The sequence below is a fragment of the Sinocyclocheilus anshuiensis genome, unplaced genomic scaffold (genome assembly GCF_001515605.1).
Source record: "Sinocyclocheilus anshuiensis isolate Anshui unplaced genomic scaffold, SAMN03320099.WGS_v1.1 scaffold894, whole genome shotgun sequence".
In the NCBI taxonomy this organism is placed as follows: domain Eukaryota; kingdom Metazoa; phylum Chordata; class Actinopteri; order Cypriniformes; family Cyprinidae; genus Sinocyclocheilus; species Sinocyclocheilus anshuiensis.
Window position 1 is genome coordinate 268,207 of NW_015536505.1, and position 20,452 is coordinate 288,658.

At 35.3% G+C, this 20,452-nt stretch overlaps 1 protein-coding gene across 3 annotated transcripts in view; it reads right to left on the bottom strand.

The window, feature by feature from the left end:
• mmp16b (matrix metallopeptidase 16b (membrane-inserted)) overlaps nt 1–14,289 on the bottom strand; it is a 37,599-nt gene extending 23,310 nt beyond the window's left edge. For 2 of the 3 annotated variants that reach the window (XM_016489587.1, XM_016489583.1), the window contains exons 1-3: nt 13,917–14,289; nt 3,186–3,334; nt 1,069–1,188 (exon numbers count right to left, since the gene is read on the bottom strand). In XM_016489587.1, coding sequence (XP_016345073.1) covers nt 1,069–1,188; nt 3,186–3,334; nt 13,917–14,036 — 389 coding nt within the window. In that variant the 5' untranslated portion in view covers nt 14,037–14,289. Of the gene's footprint in view, nt 1–1,068; nt 1,189–3,185; nt 3,335–4,686; nt 4,739–13,916 lie in introns of those variants that run through there. The other variant, XM_016489592.1, reaches the window with a different exon arrangement.
• Between the last annotated feature and the right edge of the window lie 6,163 nt (nt 14,290–20,452).

A 20,452-nucleotide genomic window follows, 5' to 3' on the forward strand; every position in this document is an offset into this window, starting at 1 on the left:
ATCGCATGCCAATGTGTATTGGCTCGTTTAGTTTACACTCGAAGTAGATTGGTCTCTCTAAGCGAGATCAAAATTCGTCGGTCATCCGACGTGACGTCGAGAGTAACCGACTGAAAGGGAACTTTTGTTTTTTTAAGCAGAGGCTCTGTTCTTTCTTTTGATATATTGCATGTTCAGATATTCATACAATTAAATATTCTGAGGACCACAAACATTTTGTGAAAATGATCAAAAATGTTGGCGGTGGCTGGCAACCTTTTTTTTTTTTTTTTGGAAATGCTGGCAGGGAAAAAGTTAAGTGATTCTTGAGTAAACTATTCTGAAAATTATATATGTTAAAACATGCACGTTCATGTAACACTGTCCATGCATACTGAATAATAATTTTAACATAAAATTTCATTACAGATCATTCCATTTATTTTCTATAATATCATTATGAAAAAGAATCACATAGTTCTGTCAGGACCACTATCGTCAAAGATGATTGACAATTAGCATACAGTTTGGATTGGAGGTATGGTTCTGTTCTGGGCCTAGCATGGATGAGAGCAGGAAGAGCAGCGATAACCCCCCCCAGGGTAAACAGAACAGAACCAACATAAATGTATTGCAGATATCGTTAAAGTTCAATAATGTTATGTACACATTTTAGAATTAGTCTGATTCAAAGGAGAATCCGAAGGATGAATCCTGACTGACAGAGGAGGAGTTGGGGATGGAGGAGGGTAATTAGCTATTGAGCAATGCGAAAACTGCTGATAATACTGAGGGACCTTATATATGAATGCTTAGATAGGTGTCGTATTCCTATAGGTAGATGGGGATCAGCTGAGAGTCAGCTGATGCGAGCTTGACTAACGTGACCTGCCAGAATTAACGCTGTGCTAGATAATTGGTATTCTATGCCTTTAAGACAACTGTACATTTAAGACAACTTATTTAAAGCTCTGTAATAAATTTCGAGCATTTCATTTCACAGTTCTTGTCTTTTAATGTCTGTGCTATATTTATAGACCAAATTGTTAAATCATTAACACTGACAGAGGCATCCTGTCTCTGTCTAACCTGTATGTGATGTGTGTGCGTTGCCACTTCTGTCCAGTTAGTGCATAGCGCTTCTTCCTTCGGGATACAGATGTGCCGTCAGGCAGGTCTGGTACTCCACATCTGGGTTTCAGCATCCAGCTACAGGAGAAAAAAGAGCAAAGGGAGGAGGCGTGAGGTAATTTTTGCCCTTCATGACATTATAAAACTAGGTTGGCTAATGTTGCTCCTTTAAGGCATAACTACATGGATTTAAAAATAACTGCTTCTGTGTTCATTCATCAGAATACTCATCAGACTTTTAAAATGAATCAGTGTTCTTGTGTTTAGTCCATTGTTGTAGTTCTGACATACTTGAAGTCAATGCATTACAGTTCTAGAAACACATTAAAAAAAAACAATTAAACGCACAAAAACATATATCACAAACATTCAGCACCAAATTATATTCATCAAAATCACAAAATCCCTAGTGTCATGAAAAACGTCTCAGGTTACTTATGTAACCATGGTTCCCTGAGTAGGGAGTGAGACACTGCATCCTCTAGGGGTCGCTATGGGGAGAACGCCTCGTCGTGACCCGTGTCTGAAGCATACATTGAAAAAACACCCAACTCATTGGCCGGCGACAGCCATGACGTCACTACCGGTGCGACTATAGTATAAATAGGCGCCGGGAGCACACATCATTCGCTTCTTCGTCTGAAGCTTGACGCAGTTCGAAGTTCCCATGAAAGGGAACTGCTCTTAAAACCCACTGTTCTATTTTACTGCAAGTTACATAATTTCAGCATTACAGCTTACATCAATTAGCATTTACAAACTCACTAACACGAGATGTTTAGTTAAAAAGATAATAATTTATTTATATCACTGAATTTGAAAATCAGTGTCTCGTCTTAACTTGTCATCAATAAAACATAACATAAAGACAGAAAAACAGAATGAAAAGAACTGTTTCAAGGCAGAATCAAATTGACTGCAAGGTCAAACAGAGAGTGCTCATGCTTCCTAACACAGTGCAGTCCTCCTCGAATGAATTACACAAGCAGTAGAAAATGTTCTCAAAACATTTTAGATTGGAAAATGGCTTATAGTGTCCAAGCTAAACATCAGAGAGCAGGGTTGAAACATTCAGTCCAAAGAAAAGGTGATTAATTTGAATCAGGCATGAAATTCTTTAATTGATTACTTATTTCTAGGAAACTGTGTCATTTGTGTCCCATTTTTTGTGCTCATTACTTACTACTGATATAATTACCATGGAAAATAGATACTGGACTTAATCATATTGTTGGACAGAGCTAACACTTAGTGTTTTATTGAAATTTTGGAAAATTGGCCAATTTGCATGTCCTTGTTCATCACCATTCTAGTTTAATGGGTTATATAGAATTTTTATTATACTGTAATTAAAATAACATGGTTTCAATGTTTAAAGGGGTCATATGATGCTGCTAAAAAGAACATTATTTTGTGTATTTGGTGTAATGAAATGTGTTTATGCGGTTTAAAGTTCAAAAAACACATAGCTTGTAACACTCCAAAGAGAAAGGAAAAATTGAAATCGCATCATATGACCCCTTTAATTCTTGGTTTCTGGCATAATATCAGAGGGTGTGACGTCAAAGATTTTTTTTTTTTACAAAATGTCATTATGTACGTACATGTCATAGTGTATGTATTTATGTTCACTCATGTGGTGTGATGATATTCCCTAGATAAGACCGTTTCTAGCCATTTTTGCATTTACCTTCATCTCAGTAACACTCAACCCTGCAACATTTGGAATGTAACAGGGTCAAATAGCTACTGCACAAAACATGTTTTGTAAGAGAAATGGGTAGTTTTTTCTACATTATAAAGTATGATTTATTATTTTAGTACTAAACTAACATAATTTACTCAGTTGTATATTCAAATCATAAGAAGCATATATTCCAGAATTTCAAATATTAGCACTTTAAGGTTAGGTTTAGTGACAATAAATAGCAATGGGCATTTTGCAAGGCCATTTTCATACACAAACAGCACAGTTTTATGAGAATGGGCCTGGTATGCTGTAGTCAGTATATGCAGTATATTTGTGCATTTTATGTGTGACTTTACTGTATGTATGTGTTCTTAGGAGTACTTACTCTATAGTCTCCTTGTCTAGAGTCCCTGTGATGTTTAGTCCATACTTGTGCTGCATGACAGCAATAGCAGAATGCATGGTTTGGGCTGATCGCAGGACGGCCATGTTAGGTTGTGTCTGGTGGAGGTAGCCATACCTCTGTAACCACACCTGCAAAAGACAGAACAAACATAACCTGACAATGTGTCCTCAGCTAAACCCAAAGGCTCAGCTGTAGCCTGAACAACAAAACAATGAATAAGAAGCTAAACATGCCCTCACAAGGCTTAGAAAGAAGCCTACATGTTTAGGGGTTCAGGAACTCTGACTTCAATTTATGCTGTTTCTCAGATGGTTTTGTCCTCAAGCCAAGACTGTACGTATATTGGACATTGAATGGTAACCCAACATGATAGCAAAATTGTTTAGCATACAAAAGTATCAAAAATGTCCATAGAATCAAATGTTGCAATTGATTAACATGAACCACGCAGGCCCAACAGTATATGCAATTAACTAACATGATAAGAGTTTAATAGGAATATTAACTGTATTGTATATGCATAAACAGCAGCAGAAGTGTGATTTACCATGCAAACAAATATTTCAAACACTGGACTAAATATTATATTCGTATTGGCCATAGCCTTGTGAAAAAGATGTGTATCGAATGTGCTCTTGTTGTGTACCTCAAACCTTAAAAGTATTTTCTTAAAAACAAATGTACTTCGAGAAAATATAATATTAATGAAATAAAAGGCCACTTAAGTGTACTTAAAGAGAGTACACTTTCATGACTATGTTTTCTTACATTTAAAATTAATACATTATAAACGTCATCATTACAAATGTGTAATTACAAATATATGTAAATATATGACATACAAATTTCAGTAGAAATGACATTAAAGTATAATTTACCATAAATGATTGTCAGTGCATTTGACAGTGCACTTTAGCAATATTTAAAAGACAATAGAAGTAATTATGAAATTACAGTACATATAAAGTCCTACCTAAGTGGGTCAATTAATTGAATTTAATCTAAATTTAAACTTTAATAACTTTTTGTCACATGCAATTAGGTGTCAGAGAACATTCACACAGAGAACATCAGTTTACATGTATGTATATTCTTTTAAAGCATATTATTTCCGTAATATGTACTATTTTTAAAAGTATGCTAGAGTGTACTTCTTTTTCACAAGTGTACCAAATGACTGATGAATTTCTGGCAAAGTACTGTTGAGTTTCACAGTGTTGCATGGCATTTGACATCAACAACAAAAGATTTATTATAAATGATCTTGCCTCTCTTTTACTTAGGTTGCTACACTAACTATTATATTAGCACTCAGGATTGTTTCTTTCCTGCTCTCCATAACTGTATCAGAACAGAGCTGTGACGATTTTTAGGTCACTTAGCTGGCAAACACTTTTTTTTTTCAACGAGTCGTGTTAAATAATGGCCAAAAATTTGTTACCAAAGTTTCATCAGCAATTTTAACATGTAACACACTGACCTTCCAGAGATGCTAGCTTTGCTAGCCTCAGGATTTAAAGGTGCAGTGGGAGATCTTGGAAAATGCTAACTTTAGCCTGATAGCACTGAAAGTGAACGTCCCACCCTCCCTGCAATCGCCGTCCAAAGCCACGCCCCCTGAACACATATACGCTCACAGACCAGAATACCAGAGACAACATTACTACAATAGGCTACATCAGCGGTTCCCAATTCCAGTCCTCGCACTGGATGTGAAGACATGTGTGTGTGTGAGTGTGATGTGAGTGAAGACACTGCGAAGCGCAAATCTGAAGTGAAGTAAACTTCAACGGATTTCCCCTGCTCAGGGAGTATAGGGAGCAATGAACACTGTGTAGGGATCACATCGATCGGAACACAGTTCATGCATGTAGCTCACTTCTAACGAGCTGGTTATCTGAATCGAGTGTGTTAACTAAGCGAGACATGCAAAATATGCAGAGCGGGGTGCTCAGGGAGTATAGGGAGCAATGAACACTGTGTAGGGATCACATCGATCGGAACACAGTTCATGCATGTAGCTCACTTCTAACGAGCTGGTTATCTGAATCGAGTGTGTTAACTAAGCGAGACATGCAAAATATGCAGAGGTGGGGGGCATGAGGACAGGAATTGGGAACTGCTGGGCTACATCATGTGTCATTCACTGGTGAGAAAACTTTAAAAGTACTACAATACCAGGAAGGAAGATCGGGTTGTTGATGTTTGTCTGCCATTCTCGCTCTGTCTGCACAGCGTGCGTGAACGCGCTGATGACGTATCCTGTCTGCGCGAACAGGGTGCACAGAGGTATGCTAATACATACGTTGACAGGCAGGTAGGAAAGCCAATTAAAACGCTCGGACCGAGCGTTTTGATTGGACAAACATTTATTGGTCCTACGCCTTCCACAGAATATATAAATACAGATAAATACATTTAGACCACTTAACTTAATGATTGCTATGATGTGAAGAGACTTTCAACCAGCATAACAAAAAAATGTTCTGAAGACAATCACCTATTGCACCTTTAAATGGCTGAATTAAGGCTGAATTTGGAACAGCATACTAGCATACTACTTTTACCAAATGGCAGAAATAGTAAGAGTAGTATGTTAGAATGCAGTTCTGAATTCAGCTAAAGCCATACCTAGAGAGTGCTATATGTGAGCAAAATAACATTTGATGAACTCTCTTTGTTGTTGCAATGAACTGTAATGGCCTGTTGTAATGCATCCTATGAGAACTGTGATTCGAGGAGAGTGGTATTCTTAAGGTGCATGTTAAGATCATTTCATTCCAAACAACATTATGCTGGAAAGAGCTTTTAAGATAATGTACTTGAGGTCAAACATACTTTGAAACAATCCATAAACAAAAAGCAAACCAAACGTTTTGGTGCTCTGCCGCCACATAAATCATAATTTAATATGAATGTCTGTATATGTACTCGTTTGATATATAAATATATACGCGTGTGAGAGAGATATAAAAGAAAAACTACAATATTAGTGTTGTACATGTATCTTGTAAAAGGACATTAATTTATATTCTGTAATATATCTATGTAGGCCTAGTTCTCCTTATGAGAAAGCAAAAACTGTTGAAAGCCAAATTGATTCTCTAGCACTAATCAGACTCTGCGTCTCTAACCAACACAAGGGCTGATTACTAATTTATATGAAGAAAACACAGATGTGCTATAGAGCCGCAGGGGTCTGGTATGGCAGGGTGTAACCATGGTGATAGAGAGTCATAGATAGAAGCAACTTTGTCATCCTCCGGGTGTTGTAATCACTCATAATTTTTGAAGCTATAAATACAGAGCTCAGCCAAACTGATGCACATTAAAAATGTCAATGAAAGAAAAAGAAAAATCTGCCATGTTAATGTACTCAATGTGTGTCAAATTAAACCAAGATTGCTCTGCGGGTAAACACACAGGCGCTCTCACACTCATATTTATGCATAAATAAAGCAATGCAATGAAAAACAGGCTTAATAGCTGAAAAATGAAGCATCTAGCAAACATGATTGTATAATTAACATCTTCTCTGCGGTCCAAGAGTGTTCCAACATCCCCAACCAAATGAATTTCATCCAAATGAGCCAACTGATCTCTCTGAGATTTGTTTTTATGTTTTTTCAAAGTCTTTTCTCAAGTGTAATTATTTATTGAGCCAACCAAGCAAAGAACAAACAAAAGAAAGAAAGAAAATAATAAAGTCCAGTTCAATACAAGGTACTCTACCGTTCAAATTATTATTATTATTATTATTATTATTATTAATGCTTTTGAAATAAAAGAAAAAAACAGTAATATTGTGAAATATTATTACAATTCAAAATAATTGTTTTCTATTTTAATATACTTGAAAATGTAACTTATTCTTGTGATTGTTTTCAGCATCCATTACTCCAGTCTTTTTTTGGGGGGAAATCTAATATGCCGATTTGCTGCTTAAGAAGCATTTTTATTATTATCAAAGTTGAAAACAATTATATTTTTTGGAAACAATGATTCATTTTTTCAGGATTATTTGAGAAATAGATATTTCAAAAGAACAGCATTTATTTGAAACATAAATCGTTTGTAACATTATAAAATGTCTTTACTGTTGCTGAATAAAAGCATTCATTTCTTTAATGCAAAAAATAAGAAATAAAAACAAAAATCTCACAGACCCTAAAGTTTTGAATGATATTCTATAACTTCTTAAACATAACATACTGTAACATCACTAGAAATAACCATACTTTGCTTAATATTTCTATATCTTTCCAAATGTCTCTGGTAGTCCAAATGTATTATACATTATTCATTGGGTGAATGTATGATTTTGTTTTACAACTCTTAATAGAAAAGCTGCTTATACTTAGCTGCATTGAAAATAATATTCATTTCATACTTTCCAAATCATGCCAGTACTGGTAAAACCAGCTGTTTTTGAATCACATGTGTAAATCATGGTATATATTTTTAGGAAGAATGCTTTTTCATATTATTTACTTTTTTGTATATCACCCTAATTGGCTTTATACACTCAACACTGCAAGTTGAGGGACCATTAATATTTTTCTGCGGGAAAAAATTGTAGACCGAAATACAAATTTCATCCTTACTTAACTAGCCAAATGATCTCTCCGAAATGTGTCTACAGTATTTACAATAATACAGACTTTCTTAATTACATGATTACACTTTAAAAAGACCTGAATTATTTCTGTTTGACAGAATCTGACAAGAGTCTATATTACCCACAGAAAGATGAGTTGCAAAACAAAGGAATGATTTGACTCTTTGTGAAGGTCCATAGTGGAAGGTCCATAACACACGTTAAACAGAACTTTAAAAACATGGGGTTTGATTTCAAAAGCAAGCCAGTCCAAGACAGGTTTTCTTGATGTTCAAAGTGCTTAGTCATCAGGTGGTGGTGTGCATCCTGTCACAATCTCACCCTACCATGACAACATGAAAATGAACATTACCCAGAAGCTGCTGCCACATTTATACCAGATGGCAGAAACAGACAGAAAAAGTGCATGACGAGATGATGATTAAAAACATCCTTCTGGTAGTCGTTGGAACAACCATGTTCCTTATGGAGACCCTTGAGTGTATCCAGTAAGATGAAAAATCCATCATAAATGCATGATGTCTTGAGTGTGACATCTGATGAGAGGCTGCAGTTTCATAGACAGAGATGAGACTGTGTGCTTTTACATATTCTATAAGTACAGTCACATTCAAGGGAAGGTCCATAACACACGTGCAAGAAGAACTTTAAAAACATGGGGTTTGATTTCAAAAGCAAGCCAGTCCAAGACAGGTTTTCTTGATGTTCAAAGTGCTTAGTCATCAGGTGGTGGTGTGCATCCTGTCACAATCTCACCCTACCATGACAACATGAAAATGATCATTACCCAGAAGCTGCTGCCACATTTATACCAGATGGCAGAAACAGACAGAAAAAGTGCATGACGAGATGATGATTAAAAACATCCTTCTGGTAGTCGTTGGAACAACCATGTTCCTTATGGAGACCCTTGAGTGTATCCAGTAAGATGAAAAATCCATCATAAATGCATGATGTCTTGAGTGTGACATCTGATGAGAGGCTGCAGTTTCATAGACAGAGATGAGACTGTGTGCTTTTACATATTCTATAAGTACAGTCACATTCAAGGTGTGTGTTTCAACTGCAGTTAATGTTTAGTCATTTATATCAGAGTTATTGTATAACTAAAACTAAAAATGAAAATAAAATTCAAACCATTAAACAAAACTTTTCATCATTACTTGAAATAAAAGAAATGTTACATAAAATAAAATAAAATATATAAAAAAAAATAGTTCAGATAGTTGCCAAGGCAACATTTCTCATTTTAATTTAGTTTAACTTGATGTGCTAAAATAACTAAAACGAAAACTGAAATAAAAATGAATAAAAACTATATAAACATATAAAAAAATGCAAAAACAAAAATGCTAAAAACACAAAATTACTAAAATTTTAACTAAAATTCAAAATTAAAACAGAACATTTCAAAATAAAACTGATTCGAAATATTAATACAAGCTGTAATAAAACAACATAAAATTTTAAACATCAAATAAAATAACACTTTATATCTGCAATGCTGTGCTGTAAAAGTTTTTGTTAGAAATAGCTTTGAGTGCAAACAATACTGTCTATTACAGTCATTATAGTGTGGCATTTTGGACTGTACAATATATTGTTCCTAGTTGTATGGCAAAAAATTATAAAATAAAATATAGGGATTCCCATTAAATAACTAACATTTTACTCTACTGTATACTATATGTTTTGCATGAACATAAACTATTCAGGGTACAACTTCATCTGTTTCTGCTTAAGAGCTGCTTTCTGCTTTCTTCTCTTTCCACTGCAGAATTTTCTCACTTGTTCTTTCTCTGTAGCTAATTTTCACTAATTCTCTCTCTCTCTCTCTCTCTCTCTCTATATATATATATATACTGTATATACTGTATATATACTATGTACTTTGGAATTGTTTGAACTGGTTGTATTGTTTTTGTTTTTGATTTTGATTTTGTTTTAAAGCAATAAAGAGGTTTTGGACCCTCTCTCTCTCTCTCTCTCTCTCTCTCACACACACACTCACTTCTCTCATGTGCGTCTTGCAGCAAAAGCCAATCAATGAAGTCAATTACAGGAGTCAGTATGTTGAAATGCAGTTGCATCCAAAAAGGTGCTACTGTTTCCAGGCAAACACTTCTTTGTGCAAATAAGCTGCCATAGTTCCCCCTGAGTGCAACGCCATCAGTTTCCTTGGGGTCAGTGGCAGAACTAACCAATGATAGAGAGGTAAAACCTCAAGTACTGCTATTGTACATAGTCTGCCCACTAACCAGCAGCCAGGAATTGCTTGTCTCTATCTCGCCCTCTTTCCCTTTTTCTTTCTGCAAGTTCCTGCTGAGCCAAACAACCCCTTTTCATCCACTTTCTATGCCTTTAATCAGCTGTAAGCACATGATTGTGTGCATGGTGTGCATTATGAGTTGAAACAGGTTTCAGGCCCACATGAGTCAACGATACTGTGAAAATTGGTTTATTTGCACTCTCTACTATCAACATTCAAACTGATTTTTGGTGCTTGCCCATGCAAAGCTTACAGTTACGATGCTAGGTTGTTGTGGATGGATGCCAAGATGTTGCTATGTAGTTGCTAAGTGCTTTTTAACTTGGACGTGGTTGGCTGTAAGCTGATGCAAGTGGCTGTTAAGATGTTTCTAGGTCATTGCTAAGGTGTTCAAGTCTCTCCTTCAATCTAAAAGAGTATTTCATGTTCAATACAAGTTAAACTCAACATTTTGAAAAAAAAAATCAACAAATGGAAAACTTTACACAGTAAAAGTTAGTTAGAAGGTTTTTTTCACTTAAATGCATATTGTTTACGTGGCTATATTACTGAAACAGGTTGTACTTTAGTGCTTATAATCCGATCTCATGAGAAAATATAACTATGGAATGTTTTGCCAAATAGGTGGTGAATTTTTATGATTTTGTATTGATGAATTTGAATGCATATTGTTTACAATGCTATAATACAGAAACAGTGTATTTTAATATTTACCGATTGCCCCATTTACTTTCATTCCACGTGCTTCCAACCCGATCTCAAGAAAAAAATTAATTAGTTAATGTTTGGGGGTGAATGCATTAAATGATTTCATTTGAATTTGTATGATTTTAATACATATTGTTTTTGTGGCTATACTGAAACAATGAGTATACTTGCCAATTCTCATTTACTCCCATTGTAAGTGCTTCAGACCCAGTCTCACAAGAAAACTACATCTTGGCGAATTGCTGGTGAATTTGTATGAATTTGTACAATTTGATTTATATGAAAACATGATTTTTAGAAAAAAAAAAAACCATAAAGGTCCACCCCTAAACATAACTCTCAGAGGGGAGTAAGCAGATCATATGCAAATGTACAAAAGCGATTATATGAATGCATACGCATTTGCCACCAATTCGCCAAAAAAAAAAGTTAAAAACTGCCCTGAGACTGTCTTGGTGGTTCACTGCAACCCTTTTTTAACGAAAAGGAGGGACAGCACAAATGTTTAGCAAGCAGCAGTAATAATTATCACAGCCTGCTTTACTCCTCCTCCCTTTACGACATCATGACAGATTCAAATGCATTTAAAACTTCATTTAAATCGATTAAGGTACTGTACATTTATGCCCACTTCTATCAACCACAAAACCCACAACCTTTTATCCAAACCATTAATAAGATGTATGACTATTTACATCATCTCAGTGGTCAATAGCACATAGCAACAACCACTGACTCCCTATTTATCACATATAGAGCCAGAGCTACATGAAATGTCATTACCAACTTAGCACTTACCTAAGCACATTTGTACATGTATGCGAAAGACATGCGTAATTAATGCCCTGGGGGGCCCAATCTTGATTTCACCGCTGAATCCTTGAACCTTGCACTCTATAGTCTATTCCTAGTTCAGGATCAGAGGTTCCCCCTCCGAGCAATCATTACTCATCTCTCTCACACACACACACACACACACACACACACACTCTCTCTCTTCCCCAAAGACCACTGACCTGTGCACTCAACTCACAACTGCTGCCAACCACTGCAGCCCTGCCAGCAAAAAACCCACACAGGAGCTACATGGGTGGCAGAAAGCTGAAAAGAAGAAAGAGGTTCTAGTTACCAAGAAAGCGAAGACCACTAATTTAGCATTCATATGGTTCTGTCCCACTGGTGTTATTGTAATTTTGTGAAAGACAGTTTCATCAATACAGCCTGCTCTAAAAGAGCATCAATATTATCATGACAATACCATGACCACCATGAGCTGATCCACTGGCACAGCGCCCTCTACAACTCTCGCCTCCCAGCCAAACAGAACCGGGCGAGTGACAAATTCTTTCAATGTCAACCAGTGCTGCCAGCGGCACTAAAAATCACATTTGCGCCCATTCCAGCCCAAAGGAGTTTGGGGGAGAGTTGCTAAGCATCTTACAAAATCTTTATGTGCTTTACATTTGCAAGAGTCTGCGGTTGAGTACCACTGAATTAATCAAGGTCTTGCTTCCCCTATCACCCCATTGATCGTCGCATGGCCAGTCAGAGGCGTGTGATTGTCATCTTTTAATGGATTTGGACGGGAGGAAGGAGCAATATCTCTCTCACACTAATGCCTCTGGTCTGCACTGTTAAGAGCTTGTGAATTAAATTGCGCAACAGTGTACGATCAGTGTTCTGATCTCATTGCTGTCCATCAGTACACAGAAAGAAATGAGAATAGAATTGGACAGAATAGAATTCATGTTTACTCAGTACACAATTACAGAATAGGCTGCAATCAAATTTGAATAGAATTCCTGTCTACTTACTACTAAGAATGGCAGAATATAATGGCATTCCTATTTACTTTCTATAGAATAACAGCATTCTATTATATTCTGGTTAAGTCTAATCTAATCTAATAATAACAGGAATGCTATTTTATTTTGTTCAGTACACCGAATAACAGAATAGACTTGGCTATATGGAACAGAATAACATTTCAATTTACTTAGTACTACAGAATAGAAATAATTTTTGTTAAGTACACAGAATCACAGAATAGAATAGAAAATAGAATAACATAGTTCCTGTTTACTTTGTATTACAGAAGCATTCTATTCCATTCTATTCCATGAGCAAGTGTACACTAATCCGCTTTATTCTGTTTTGTAATTTGGTGTAATAAGTAGACAGGAATGAAAGTCTATACTTTTCTATAGACAGGAATGATATTCTAAACAGGAATTATCTATTATTCTGTTCTGCTCTGTAATACAAAGTAAACAGAAATAATATTATTCTCTTCCATTCCAATCTAGTCTATTTTTATGTTCTTCTATTCATTTTACTTTGTATACAGAATAGAACAGTATAGAATTGCATTCTACTCTACTCAGCGCACATAATTACTGAGTAGGCTAAACCAGACTAGACTATAGCATTTCTGTTTACTAGGTATACTGAATAACAGAACAGGGTTGCATTGCTGTCTACTGAGTACAGATTAGAATAGACTAGACTGGAACAGAATAGCTGTATATACCATAGCACACATTCAGACGGGACATGGTGCAGATCCACCAGGTGATTCAATGTGATTCTGTGCAAGTGCTGTCCTGATTTATTTATGACATGCAATATATTCCGTTTTTGTAGGTCTCAGTAAAAGCAGGATGCATACTCTCAACAAACGTTTTTGTGTTCATGACTCAAGCAGAATAGCTGTATATACCATAGCACACATTCAGACGGGACATGGTGCAGATCCACCAGGTGATTCAATGTGATTCTGTGCAAGTGCTGTCCTGATTTATTTATGACATGCAATATATTCCGTTTTTGTAGGTCTCAGTAAAAGCAGGATGCATACTCTCAACAAACGTTTTTGTGTTCATGACTCAAGCAGAATAGCTGTATATACCATAGCACACACTCAGACGGGACATGCTGCAGATCCACCAGGTGATTCAATGTGATTCTGTGCAAATGCTGTCCTGATTTATTTATGACCTGCAATATATTCCGTTTCTGTAGGTCTCAGTAAAAGCAGGACGCGTATTCTCAACAAACGTTTTTGTGTTCATGACTCAAGCAGAAGATGCTGATGCTGATGTTGGGCCAGTCTTACCTCAACGCTGAAACGATGGTCTTCGGCCGCTGAACAGCATATCCACACAGCGTTATGGAGCCACAACAACACCGCATACACACAGTCCAGCCTTCGCTTTTTAAGCAACGTACCGTTCATATTTGTAGATTCGCTTGATTTTCCTTTATCAATGACTATTTATGTCTGTATCCTCGTATGTCAGTTAAGCAAGTGGCATTTTGGACCGAAGATGAAACCATCGGAGCGCGGAGAAGCATCGGCGTCCGCACATTTTGTCATTTGGCTGGCAATACACATTCCATCTTGCATTTCTGATGCACTATTACGAGACATTTCTTCTGCTTTGAAGCGTTAAGGCAGGTTGCTTTTCTATATTGAGCAGCATCCAGAGCGTCAGCACTGCGCATGCGCTCTGACTCACTGGGCAGTGATGCTTGTTGACAAGTAGGCACCATTCATTCTGTCTTCATTCTTCTTTCTCTCCTGTCAATCACAGATCAATGAAGGTGTAAAAATGGATCTTAGGTAGGCGGGACGTTGAAACGGCTGACACTGACGGTAACTGGCAAACGGCCGTTAAATTGGGTCAGCGTCAGTATTTCAAGCGGTCAAGCATCCTTCTGTTTAATCATTATTTGTTTGGGTGCAACCTCCTGCTTTCATTTCATCATGATTATTTGTTTTTCTTAGAATGGTTTACAACCCTTAAATACAAAAATAATTAATCTTCCACCCAGCTAACAATTTTTAGTTATACTGGGAATATTAGTTTTTGATTATAAAATAAAACCTAAAAATAACCATTAGAGATCATTCTGTATATGCTGTCTTTAGTTTGTCACACACACACACACACACACACAGGAAAAACCTGGCCCTCTGCAAAATTCTGGTTACAAAACCACAAGAGAACATTCCTAGTATGTCATTATTTATTTCCCAAAAAAAATAATAATAAAAAAAATAAAATGAATAAATAAATTAAATAACCAACGATAATATTCTGTGTTTGCTGGGTATTAAAAAACTAAGTATTTGGAGACATTATGTATATATATTTTTTATTTGTGTAACACAAAATTGTAATTGCTCCATATCTTCCTATATTTATCTTTGTATCACAAATATTTTGGAAAAAAAAATCTATGGGGAATGTGACATTGACAAATGTGAGATTTGAAAGGTACATCTGGGATTGGACAGGACATTTCATGCCCACCACAAGATGGGGGTGGTTTGCTATGTTAGGAAATTACAGTATGTTAGAAATACATCCCTAAAAAATGTGTGTGTGTGTGTGTGTGTACATGTTTTTCTATCCAGGTGAGGACTTGAATACACACCAACTCATGGGGACTCGTGTCAGCATGGGGACCTAAAATGAGGTCCCCATGGGGAAACAAGCTTATAAATCATACAGAATGAGTTTTTTTTTTTTTTTTTTGACAAGGATAGTAAGCCAGTGTGCGCGCGCGCGTGTGTGTGTGTGTGGTGAGAGAGCAATTAAAAAGGCAGAGAGAAAAAGACAAATCAAATAGTCATGTCAAATCACGTCATGTAGTCATAATTATTTGGATACTTAATTATTATTAAGTTATTACAAGTATTAAGTTAACTTTGATAAAAACTTTTACAGCCTTTTCAACAAAATAAAGCATTATAACATTTGGAAATGTTGTGTATTTAACACACTACAACAGCATGACAAATTACAGCATTAGAGCAGAGACCAATAATGGTGGGGAGGTCTTTGAAAGCTCAGTCATGGGAAAATGAATTCATCTGCTTTGCACATTAAAGAGTGAAGATAAAGAGGCATCTGCGGTGGCCTCTGGTTTTGTGGGTATTAATAGCGCTCAATTAAAAATAAGATCAAGGTTTTAATTTGTACACAGAGGTTATGCTGGTGAGGAGCCGGTGATGAACACTGCAATTTAGGCTGATCATCTGATCCGAAAAACAAACCAATTATGATGATTCTTCTCTCTGCTGCGAATTGAATGACAATAATTCAAGATGAAGTCCTGACTCAAAAGGCATATACTGTGTGTTGTCTCTGTGTCATCACTTTGCTTTTCAACTGAAAACAAAAAAAGATATAAACTGGCATTTGAATTATAGGCATCTAAATAACATGCACAAGATCCTTCCAACCACACATTTATGTTTGGCTTATGTATTATTTCACCTATAATACTGTTCCTTTCATTTTGTGGTAGTTAAAGGTCTACAGCATTACATTGTAAAGGCAACAAAGTTTAACACTTTGGATGCACAGCAACTTTACACAGAAAAGGTTAATAATCGATTTTATCGCACTAAAATCATGTTAACATATTGTTTACATCTTGTGGCTAATGAAACAGTATTTTAACTAAAATTGGCCCCATTTACTTCCACTGTACATGCCTGTAACCCAAATTGATTGATTTATTTAGTTATTTAGTTATTTATTTAATGAAAAATAGTGGAAAATTGGAAATTAAGTTTTGCTGTATTTAACAAATGCTGTCAACATAGCTTAACTTGCATTGAACCCCCAATATTGCTTTGAAATATATATTGCTTTAAAGTGCATAAAGTGAACTTGTGAAGCTGATCCACCTAGTATTTTAAAAGCTTCACTCAGTTACATGAGCTGCAGGTATTTATTGTTTAACCAGAAGAGGAGCTATGGTGACACGCATGCTATGACAAGTGTGCCTTGGCAACCGTCTGATGTGGCCTTGCACAACACACCAACTGAAGAAAGAATGCCTGTATTGAGTAAGAAAATGCGTCTTAAATTCATTTCCCATTTCCTAGTGGTAAACTTGATATATGTAGCTATATGTACATCAATCTTCATTTTAAATTATCCACTGACATTCTTGTGGAACCATGAGAAAATTTGTCTGACCTTTCTACCATTATTACTCCTCTAAACTTTTGTCGTTTACAACACAATTTACTTTCAATGTACTTACAATATTTATAATATACGGTAATGTGACAGAAAAAAGGAAAAGGATCTTCAACATGAAAAACAAATGTAGGTAGAATGTTTGATCCATTTGGAATTGGTTAGATTCTGAATATGTGTCGAATTTAAGTTTGCCAAAACATTTGTTTTGCTATTAGTTAAAATTTTCAGCAGAAAAGGCAACCCTTGTGAAAATAAAGTGTGCTTAATTGTACTTAAAGGGATAGTTCACCCAAAAATGAAAATTCTGGCATCATTTACCCTCATGTCGTTCCAAACCTGTATGAGTTGCTTTCTTATGTTGAACACAAAAGAAGATATTTTGAAGATTGCTGGTAATCAAACAGTTGGTGGTTGCCATTGACTTCCATAGTATTTTTTTTTTTCTACTATGGAAGTCAATGGTAACCACCAACTGTTTGATTACCAGCAATTTTTGGGTGAACTATCCCTTTAACGTGCACTTGTAGTGTACTTCAAATCTTAAAAAAAATATATAAAAAAACATGTCTGTAGACATTTCAAAGATAACAGAGGTAGTTATGAACTTACATATAAAGATTTAGTTAAGTCGTACTTAAGTGGGTCAAAAAACACTGTTAAAGTCAACTAATTGTGTTTAATCTAAATTTGAGCTTTATTAGATTTTCATTTAATTGTAAATAACCTTGCAGTTAAGTGTCTGAAAATATTACATTCAGTTCACACTTAAGTATATTCTTTTAAAGTACAGTATATCATTTCTATAATAAGTAGCCCTATTCTTTTTAAAAGTCTGCTACAGTGTACTTTTTTTTCACACAGGATGCTTCAGAGGAAGGATAAGTTATTACATTTTAATTAAAGATCATGATGACAACCGGTTTCTTTCTTTGGAATAACATAAACTGATTAATTGTTGACAATGAGATCTGGAATGCATATAAAATTGGGTCAGTTTTGTTTTAATGCTGACTTTAAACGTAATAATGTCACATATCCTCATCTGTATGATTGGCAGGTGGAGTGCAGACAGCCTTAAGGGAGAACAGCTGCTATGGAATGTTATAGACATACTCCCCTTCTTAATTAAGTCGAATTATTTATCTTCTGTGTTTGCAATGCCTGCAGCAGTTTCAGCTAAAGATTCCAGCAATCTCAAAAGAGTGTGGTGGGTGCAGCTCTCCAAATCACAATAGCTACTTAATAATTAGAGCAGAACCACTAAACAGTGTTTGATTTGTTAGAGGACTGTGACTGTTTAGAGAACGATTGAATGTACTGTGGTTGAGTTACTGTGGTTGTGATTAATGTGTTAAACATTCTTCATGGCAGGTGCTAGAGTGAGTCCTTGTCAAACCTTTATAGGGCAAAAATCAGTCAAACAACGTGTACAAAAAAATGCACAAACTTTAGGTCAACAGCATGTGATACGGCAAACACAGAACAAAAATGGACTAAAAGCTACTGTGCATTTTCATGGGTATTGGCCAAAAAAAAAATAAAAATATATATATATATATATATATATTGTAACGAAATACGATGATTTTTAGCTGGAATTCATAAAAAATATATTATTAAACTATAAACTATAAACTATATTCAAATTATTTGTGTAGCTAAAATCATGAGACAACCATAAGGTAAAGGGATAATTGGCAAAAAATTTAAAAATCAGTCATTCAGTCAAGTTTTTCCACAAAAAAAAGAAGAAGAAGTAGAAGATAAAATATCAACTCAACTATCTTGTTAAACTTCATTTAGTTGATTTCACTGTTAGGTTTCTGCAGTACTTAATGCTTTGATGAGCAAGAAAACAAAACAAAAGAAAACTAAAGAAAAGAAGAACCATATCCTTAAATAACCTTCTAATTGACCTCACTACAGTGCTGTCTGTTGTTCATCTGTCTGACCAAGCAATTTTTTTTGTGATTTGGACGGCTCCTTCACTGTCCAGCTGGATGTCCTCATGCAAGATCAAAGCGGGCAAAAAATGCTTGCGAGACCCTCCTGCACGGTGGAATCACACATTCGCTTTTCTGCATCAATAAACAACTTAATTGCTTCTTTGTCTGATGAGAGACTCAGCGAGCAGGATTTAAACAAAAGCACAAATCAGGTTCAAAACACTTTACACCTTAAGATGTATTGTTTAGTCCTGCTTTGACTTTCTGAAAATGATTAAAGAATAAAATAACATCAACAGAATGGGGCTGTTAATAATTTGTGTGTACCCAGATGGCATCCTTGAACTCAGTCTTGACCCCTGCTGACTGTGTTTGAGTGTGTGTGTGTGTGTGTGTGTGTGTGGGTGTAAATAAGTGCATTGTCCTGTGCAAATGTATGTAAATCACCTTATGTCAACAACTTTGTATATGTGCCAGTACACCTACCCATCCATTCAGTAGTCTAATGCTGTTAATAAGACCCATAATATGTCATTTAAATATTAAATTAAAATGAACAATTTCAAAATTCAAGATGTATGTATTGAATTGCATATTCAAGATTCCATTAATTTGGATTACACAGTTTTAACATAAATACATGAATAAACTGAATGTGATGCATATTTGTCACATAAATCAAACAGGTCAGGTTTCTGCATTTAGAAAATCATGGCATTGTTTATTATGAACTACTTGCATCTATTTGATTTTATTTAAATAATCATATTTTCAAACGTATTTATTAAAAATATGAACATATGCCTACTTGTGGAACAAGCAATATTCAGTTAGTTAAACATGTTAAAAATAGTTAAAAAATGAGAGTGAAGCAAATTGAAATTAATGTTGATTATAAATTTGTTATCATGTATTTAAAACACATCAGTTTATTACTATTGCAGAAATCTTGTTTCTTACCCGTTTCATTTATGTATGACAGATATGTATCACATTAAGTTTATGTTAAATCTATATAATCCAAATGGATAGAAATATGCTATTCAAATACATAAATGATAAATGTAGGCCTAGATAGATAGATAGATAGATGGATACATGTGGTGTATCATGGGGGAGGGTCTTTTCTGGAGTCAATCATTCTGTACATGAGGGCTTAAAATAAGCTTTTATTACTTTAATCTTTTCAATTCGAGAATGCACATGTCTCTGATTAAATTTGCTTTTCCATTATTTGTTTGACTCTCACGATAATGAAAAACAGTCCTCTGATTATATGATTACAGAGAACTATAAATATTTGACTTTTTGAGCATTAGGCAAAAATAAAGATTCTCTAACAGTTCAGTCTGTTGTTCTTCCAGTTATTGGCAATAGCACAGCAGGCATCGTATTACACAGCTATTTGTGAAGATTGTTTTTAATTTAAGCACATGTGCTATTTTGAATGAGTAGTATCAGAAGTGTCATGCATGTGTTACTCATTTGTATGATTCTTAATTAAAGTTGCACAATTGGAGGTAAAAAGTGTTTGTTTATTAATGTCTGCTAGCTGTTTGTTTATTATAATATGCTGTTGCAGAATTATGTGTAAACATGATTAATCCAATCGAGTTGCACCCTCTGCAGGTCATTTCCTTTCAACTGAAAATTCTGTCATTATCTACACACCATACTATCACTGTAACAATAATGTCACTCTA